Source organism: Ochotona curzoniae, unplaced genomic scaffold (genome assembly GCF_017591425.1).
Source record: "Ochotona curzoniae isolate NIBS_2020 unplaced genomic scaffold, NIBS_Ocur_1.0 contig_430, whole genome shotgun sequence".
NCBI lineage: Eukaryota > Metazoa > Chordata > Mammalia > Lagomorpha > Ochotonidae > Ochotona > Ochotona curzoniae.
In genome coordinates this window covers 2483047-2491444 of record NW_024466219.1, presented here as the reverse complement: position 1 = coordinate 2491444, position 8398 = coordinate 2483047, and the positions used below count along the sequence as shown (strand labels likewise).

At 45.9% G+C, this 8398-nt stretch overlaps 1 protein-coding gene across 1 annotated transcript; it reads left to right on the top strand.

Moving 5' to 3' along the window:
• Positions 1–656: 656 nt before the first annotated feature.
• PTGS2 (prostaglandin-endoperoxide synthase 2) lies at positions 657–8059 on the top strand. The gene is made up of 10 exons (XM_040985385.1): positions 657–758; positions 1376–1492; positions 1586–1729; positions 2375–2518; positions 2831–3012; positions 3637–3720; positions 3818–4064; positions 4356–4642; positions 5102–5249; positions 5379–8059. The coding sequence occupies exons 1-10, from the start codon at positions 689–691 to the stop codon at positions 5786–5788; spliced, it is 1833 nt and encodes a 610-aa protein (XP_040841319.1). The 5' UTR covers positions 657–688; the 3' UTR covers positions 5789–8059.
• Positions 8060–8398: the final 339 nt, after the last annotated feature.

The window sequence follows — 8398 nt, the reverse complement described above, 5'->3', positions numbered from 1 at the left end:
ACAATGTGTCTCACCCTCACCTTCCCTTTTCTGACCACTATGAAAGACAAATATTTAAAGCAAAAGGGCGAGGAAAGCGCAAACTCCCGGATCTCGCCCTGGGTCCATTAACTGCGCAGCGGGCTGCGCTCCCGGGTATCAGAGACCCGTGCCGCCGTGGCTGTGCGAGCCGGGGGTCCGCCGAGCCGGGCACGAAGCCCCCAGACCCGGGCAGGGCGGGGGGCACACGCAGAACCGCGCCGTGTGCCCGGAGCGCGGTAGCCGCGGGCGCGTGCCAGAGTCCAACCGCGGGTTCAGCTGCGGCAGGGAGGCCCCCAGAACCGCGCCGCCCCCCAGCCCCCAGCCGAGCCAGGAAGCCGGGGGTGGCGGGGGTCCCCCCCTCGCACCCACCTGGGGTGGCCGGGGGCCGCTCGCAGGGTTTCCGATTTTCTCGTTGCGCGGGAATAAATAAATAAGTAAATAAATAAATAAATAAATAACTTTAAAAATCCTGCCCCCGAAAGCGCTTGCGCAATTGAAAAAACAAAATATTGCGAGATTGGGGCGGTGCAAAAAAAAAAAAAGGAACCGTCATTGGTCACGTGGGCTGAGGGTTCGGCATAAAAGGCGGCCTCCCCCGTTAGCGTGCAGTTGTCAAACAACTGGCTTGGTGAGAGTCTGTTGCGCCTCAGCACCTCCTGCCTCGCGGATGCCCAAGCCCGCCAGCATGCTCACCCGCATCCTCCTGCTCTTCGCCGCCGTGGCGCTCAGCCTCGCAGGTGAGTCCCGCGCCGCGCACCGTCCGCACCCCGGGAGCTCGTGCATCGGGAGACCAGCGCCCAGCGGAGAGCCTGCACAGCCCGCGGAGCACGCAGCTCTCGGGACCGGGTCCTCAGCCGGGCCAGGCCCTGTGGCTGCGGAGGCGCAGGTGTCCCGCAGGCTGCGGACTCCTCAGCACAGAGCTGGTCTCGGGCGCTGCCCCCGCGCTGCCGGCTGGCACGGGCCTTGTTGGTACCTTATCCCATGCCTTTCTGCCCAAGGAAAGCCCGGATTATTAAACATAGACTTCTAAAGTACTTTCTGAAAATGTTTCCTACATTTTGATGTATTAGATTCTTTAAAAAATTGTTTTAAAGTGCTACTGCTTTGTCTTAACGCTGATTTTAACATCTAAAAATTTACCAAGAAAAAGCTCAACAAATTTTATATTCAGGTCTGAATATTCCGTTACTTTAATTTACAGTGGAAATTGCTCTTTTGGGGTTAAAGCCATGTTTTTCTTCGCGCTTACATTTCCTGGGTAAATTGTAAAGTTGGCCAACAGTTAGAGCCGTCAGCGTTTCACCAAGTCTGAGACGCTGGAAATGACTTGCCTTCTGTCCTGACTTCATTGCAGCCAACCCTTGCTGTTCCAACCCATGTCAAAACCAAGGCGTGTGTATGACCATGGGATTTGACCAGTACAAGTGTGACTGCACGAGGACCGGATTCTACGGAGAAAACTGCTCGACTCGTAAGTCAGCCGCCCGCACGCCACGGGCATGGCACTGTGTGTGCCACAGGGCGTCCCTCAACCACACACTCCTTTCTGCCCCTCTTCTTGCAGCTGAGTTTCTGACCAGAATCAAGCTGCTCCTGAAGCCCACTCCCAACACGGTGCACTACATCCTCACCCACTTCAAGGCGGTCTGGAACATCGTCAACAACATCCCCTTCCTGCGGAATTCCATCATGAGATATGTGCTGACGTGTAAGTGCCAGGCTCTTGCCACGGGTGTTAGCAGAGAAACAAAAACGTGCCTTACTATAGACAAGCCTGATCCAGCCTGATCGAAGGACTTGAAAGATAGATTGCTAGCTTCCCTTCTAGCCCCGTGGCCCCAACACAGGTATCTAGTCCCACGCAGTGACTGCAGATCCATCTCCCAGTCGGAATTCTGCTTGCCCAGCCGAACCCCTCCCCTAACCTCGACTGCGCCAGCCAGTTTACAAGGGAGGAGGGTCCAGGCGTTTATTGAGGGCTCATCAATCTTTGAGCTGTCCTGAACATGTAGCACCACTCACTCCAAGAAGTGGTTAGTTGGACTTGAGTCCGCCAGAAAACAACGTTCTCTACTTGCAAAGTGAGTGCCGGGGTCAGCCATTCCTGCCTGGGGCCTCTCCAGGAGTGAGCAGGCAGTGACCAAATACTGGGCAGCCTAGCACGGCACAGCCCGCGCACAGACGCTTTAGGAAGATGCAGTCTGAGGCAAGGCAGACGTTCAATTCAAGGAGCTCTCTGTCGGAGTTGGGTGGCTTCTAGTCAGGCTGTGAGTATTTTGTAGTGGTAGCAAGCAATGAGTGGTTCTGCACATGGGAACAAATAGTGCAATTATTTTCTCCTTGAAATTTTCAGCCAGATCACATCTGATCGACAGTCCGCCCACATACAACGTGCACTACGGCTACAAGAACTGGGAAGCCTTCTCCAATCTGTCGTACTACACAAGAGCCCTGCCGCCCGTGGCTGACGACTGCCCGACCCCCGTGGGAGTGAAAGGTGAGGAACAAGCTACAGATTGTACTGGGAAAACCCACCCTCCACAGCCGTCTGTTCACAGCAGTCGTGTTTTTCCCTTTCTTAGTTACTGTCAAGGTTAGCTTCAGGTGTGGGTGTGTGCAAAGAGCTTCTTCGTGTGATCTTGCAATGTCTTCATTAAGCCGGCATGAGTGCACCTCCAAGGGCAGTGGTCCCGTGAGGTGGCCCGTCTGGTCCTGCTCACAGCAGGCAGGGTGGCTGTCCTGGGGAGCTGTGGCGGCCTGCTTCCTGGAGCCCAGGGCTGGTTTCTAACACTGCCTTCTCATTCTTCAGGGAAGAAGGAACTTCCTGACTCTAAAGAGCTTGTGGAGAAAGTTCTCCTGAGAAGAAAGTTCATCCCTGACCCCCAGGGCACAAACATGATGTTTGCCTTCTTTGCCCAGCACTTCACGCACCAGTTTTTCAAGACGGATCAGAAGCGGGGACCAGCTTTCACCAGAGGACTGGGACACGGGGTGAGACAGAGTTGCGCTAAAATCCCGGAAGATCTTAACCAAGTACTGCCACGTTAAACTCTCCTCTTTTAACAAACGGCACACCCATGCAGGGCTTCAGAGTGTGCGTGCAGTTCACTGATTTAGAGAAAGTGCACACACACAGACGGATGTGTGTGGATGCATGTAGGTAAATGCCCACACGAGCACCTAGCTGCAAGGATTTCTGTTATTTGCGATTGGTCTCATATTTTTAGGCTAAAAGTTTAGAACTGTAAAATGCGATATTACAGAAACATGGTTGTGCCATGATGCTGCTGCTTTGAGTATGTCAAAAGGTGAGACTGTGGTGACATTGTCACTCAGACTTCTCAGCATAACCTGAGCTATTTTGTGTCAATAATAGATTTTCTGATAGTTCTCTTTTTTTTAGAAATGCTGTGTGATCAGACCAAAGCATATGGTGTGGTTACAGGCTCCATATTGGCTACTAATTTCTTGAAGCACTAGAGACATATCTTGCATAAATCAAAGTAGTATTTTGTGGCCATAAAATGCTTTAAAAATCAGGTTTTTTTAATGATATATAGTTTATACAATAACAGCCTCAACAGTAACAAATTAAAACTTTCCACAATTTTCTAGGTGGACTTAAGCCATGTTTATGGTGAAACCCTTGACAGACAGCACAAGCTACGCCTCTTCAAGGACGGCAAAATGAAATACCAGGTATACTCCCTGTGGCTGCTGAGAACGGCTTAGGAATGCCTGCTTCCTTCCTACTGTGGCATTGTTTCCTAACTCTGCCCCGAATGCTTCCTTTCAGGTAATCCATGGCGAAGTGTATCCTCCCACAGTCAGAGACACGCAGGTGGAGATGTTCTACCCGCCCCACGTCCCCGAGCACCTGCGCTTCGCTGTGGGCCAGGAAGTGTTTGGTCTGGTGCCTGGTCTGATGATGTACGCCACAATCTGGTTACGGGAGCATAACAGAGTGTGCGATGTGCTCAAGCAGGAGCATCCTGAATGGGACGACGAGCAGTTATTCCAGACAAGCAGGCTGATACTGATAGGTAAGCAGGAAAGGACAAACACTTAAAACAAAACTCTCTGACTCGGAGAAAGCCAGATGGTTACATTTGCCATCTTCTGAAGCGTGTCAAGGAAATGCATACTGAGTGAGAATCATTGTCTATAATAAACTAGAGCTGTGAGCTTGTCTGCTAATATAATTACCTTTTGATAGCAATAAGGAAAAATATTAAATAGAAGTAATGAATAATGAGCAAGATTTCCCTGCAGTTGCTTAAAAATTGGTGTCACCAGAAGTTCATATTTTTTAATTCGTGATTTTGTGCAAACAGGAGAGACCATTAAGATTGTGATTGAAGACTACGTGCAGCACTTGAGTGGCTATCACTTCAAACTCAAGTTCGACCCGGAGCTGCTTTTCAGCCAGCAGTTCCAGTACCAGAACCGGATCGCCTCTGAGTTCAACACACTCTATCACTGGCATCCACTCCTGCCCGATGCCTTTCAGATTGACGACCAGAAGTACAACTATCAACAGTTTCTCTACAACAACTCCATCCTGCTGGAGCATGGACTTACGCAGTTTGTCCAGTCATTCACCAAGCAGATAGCTGGCAGGGTGAGTGTTGTTTCTGAAAAACACAGCAACAGGACTGGTTGGTAACTAGAACTGTGTTTATAGCTACTTTGCTAGTAAAATCATTTTCATGAAACAAGAGGGCTACTTAAAAGAAAGTAGAACTTCAGTGTTTCATTGCATGGTTGTCAACACATAACGTGTGTCCATGCCTTAAAAGATATTTTCAAAAACATGATATGCTCTTATAGATTGTAGAAATGGACTTGAATTTAAGCTTATCTTAAAAGGCTAGTCAGCTCTAGACTAATGTCTTGCTCAATTTTAAGCTAAGCCTCTGTTGAAATATGTGAAAGCTTCTTCCCAGTCTATAAAGCTGTGTAGATCGCAGCTGGGAGCATGTTTATCCTAATTTGTGCCTATGCCTAGAGAACACGTTGAAAACAGGACTAGCACATATGCATCAGAGTCTTATTTTGTTCTTCAATGTGTTTTGCACAGGTTGCCGGTGGGAGGAACGTTCCACCTGCAGTACAGAAAGTAGCAAAGGCCTCCATCGATCAAAGCAGACAGATGAAATACCAGTCTTTCAACGAGTACCGCAAGCGCTTCTATCTGAAGCCCTATGAGTCCTTCGAGGAACTTACAGGTAAGAAACAGAATCCAGGACCCAGTGGAGATCTGGAGCCCTTGGAGGCACACTGAGTGAAGGGGTCACACTCCTGTGGTTGGGTCCTGTTTCACACTGTTGTGTCCTCTGTCCCCTTCCCCTTCCCAGGAGAGAAGGAGATGGCTGCGGAGTTGGAAGCACTCTACGGCGACATCGATGCAATGGAGCTGTACCCTGCCCTTCTGGTGGAAAGACCTCGTCCAGATGCCATCTTTGGGGAGACCATGGTAGAAATGGGGGCTCCGTTCTCCTTGAAAGGCCTCATGGGTAATCCTATTTGTTCCCCTAACTACTGGAAGCCAAGCACGTTTGGTGGAGAAGTGGGCTTCAAAATTGTCAACACTGCCTCCATCCAGAGCCTCATCTGCAACAATGTGAAGGGCTGCCCCTTTACGTCATTCAATGTTCCAGACCCCCAGCTCACCAAGGCGGTCACCATCAACGCGAGCTCCTCCCACTCCCGGCTCAAGGACATCAACCCCACAGTCCTCCTGAAGGAACGATCCACCGAACTGTAAAGTCTACTGAGCATATTTATTTATTTATGAATCAATTCTCTTAACTTAATTATTTAATAATATTTATGGTTAAATCCTCATGTTACCGAACATCTTCTGTGACAGAAGGCAGTACTTGTTGCAGAGAAAGAATTCATACTTGTGAAAACATTTGTCTCACTACCTTAAAGATGCATTTTCTGCAAGTTTTCATTGTTTTTTTGTAAACCAGTGGGAAATGAATGTTTGACACCTTTTTACTTGAATTTAAATCTATATTAGCTAGAGTAGGGGCAAATCAAGGGTGTCTGAACACTGATGTCACCGTGGGAGTGTCTGTCATATCTCAGCGTCTTCCACGATGCATTAGAAGGAAAGAACATCCTTAGATTTAAAAGAACTTTAGAAAATCTTCCCTTTCATCAAATAAAAAGAGATACAGGTCTTTTTTGGGGGGAGGGAGGATTTCCTAAATCAGACATTTCCAACAATTTCATGTCTGCCTTGAAGCAATAATTTGAAATTTCTAAGATCACAGAGTAGAATCATTTTTAAAAACTTATTTTATTTTGTACACTAGTCATTAAACTGCCACCCACATCATTGATTGAAATCTGTAAAACCAGTGAAAGTTCTGTTACAACCTGCTGGTTAAAATGTTGCATAAGAGATTCTGCTTTTTTCACCAAGAGTAAAAATTCTAATGTGACTGTTACAACTTCCTTTCAAATAAAAATGCCAAAAGTATTCAGGGTGTGGAACCATTGAGGATCTGTCTTAAAATAAGAATATTTTACATAAATTCCGGAGTTTGCTTTTGTGCCTAGTAACAAACAGACTCTATAGTAGCAAGAGATTCTACATTAACAATCAGCAATACAAAAGGAAGAAAGCCAAAATACTGGAAATTTAGGCTTGAACTTGTAAAAGAGCCTGTGTGGTCCAGGCCGGGTGCCACAGGCTCCCTGTGAGGCTCAGGACTTCTGAGCTGGCTTGGGGATGATCAATTTCTCACATTTTCTGTTGCACAGTGTGATTAGGCAGTGGCCTGGAGAACTGCTTCCTCAAAATCACGTACGTCTAGTTCTGAATTTATTGTCAACTAAATCTTGATTAGCTGTGTATTTGAACCAAGCCAGGCCACCTGCACACTGCTCCTCCTACTGTTTTTCTTACAGCTAATTGGCATATTTCTTATGTTTTGTTGTCCTGGTTTTAAGATGGCAATTCTTTCTACAAATTTAGCCAGTGTTTTCTCACTTGGAATGTGTATTTTTCAGGAAACCTTACGCTCAGGACTACTGTTTAGTTCCTCTTAAGAGGAATGAAAGGGAGTATATACACTCTTAGAAATATAAATAAAAACTATGCACTTATCTTAAGTGCAGGCAGAGGATTTTATTTATAAAGAACTTAAACTATCCGAAACTAAGGAACCTACAAAGACGCTGGTACAAAGAAGAACTGAAGGGTTCTGGACAGGAGGAAATTACATTACTATTCAACCAGGGCTGCTTCTTGTCCAGAAACAGAGCCAAACGGTTCTTTGTCACTCTCAGAGACAATGAGAGCGGTACTTCACATCTCGCTGTCAGCTGACAATTAATGGTACTGTATATTACTGAACTTAGTAAGGATAATTATGTCTTATTGAGACATAATTGTTACAAACTGTGTTTAAGCTTACAATCATTTATTTTTTTCATTAAGTCAGAATCAATATCTTTTTTGTGATTACCTCTCAATTGTTGGGTAAGCAATAAAATAGGATGATTAGATTAAGAATGTGGGTCGATTGGAGGGAATACTGAGATATTTCAGATTGGAGTTAATTATGTCTTTTTGAGTTCCCCATTCCCCAGCCTCTACAGGGACGCTGTCATGTTAGTCCAGACATGACAAAACATTGAGCATTTATCCATTTTCAGAGGACCTGTGGGCGGATGCTTCATTGATTTTTCAAACATCATTTACTGATCAAATGTTCTGTATAAAGTGTGGTGGGTTTTGATGTTTTTAAATCAACCAGTGATTACAGATAACAGAGTATTTATGCAAGTTAACTGAGAAATAGATCTTTTAGGAAAAGGGAAGAAATCAAATTAATTTCATTAAAGAAGCAACTCGGGAAATCCTTTATTAAGATTTTATTTTTATAAAGTTTTGTGCCTAAGAAAGAAATAGTCAATATTAGAAAGACATGTATAAGAATGGCCAACTTCACTGATTGGGAGACGGGATTAAGAAAGGAACCCTTGCTATGTTATCATCTGCTGGCTGAACCTCGGGATTCAGGTGGTGTGTCTGAATGCTCAGTGCTTAGATACATGTGTATTTAAATTAACTTATGTAAATTATGCCTTGAAAAAATGTCTGTTTATTTTTATACTATTTAAAATCAAACAATCTTTTCTGAAAATAAATTTTGACTCTTTCTGTAGCCCTGTGTCGTATCACTGATTTCCCTGAAGCAAGAGCTCTACAATAAATCATTGTCTTGGGTCCTCGTGTCTGTTCGGGTGAGGCCGACCTCCCTGCCTTGGGTGACACCGATTTACACTGTTCACATGGGGCTCCCTCTGACACTGTATTGGAACACGTGTGCTTGGGGCTATAGAAGACAGCAAGAAA

Coding starts and splice junctions, on each gene's coding strand:
- PTGS2 (XM_040985385.1), top strand. CDS start 689: ATGCCCAAGCCCGCCAGCATGCTCACCCGCATCCTCCTGCTCTTCGCC. Junction 3,013..3,636: donor CCAGAGGACTGGGACACGGG/GTGAGACAGAGT, acceptor ACAATTTTCTAG/GTGGACTTAAGCCATGTTTA. Junction 3,721..3,817: donor ACGGCAAAATGAAATACCAG/GTATACTCCCTG, acceptor GCTTCCTTTCAG/GTAATCCATGGCGAAGTGTA.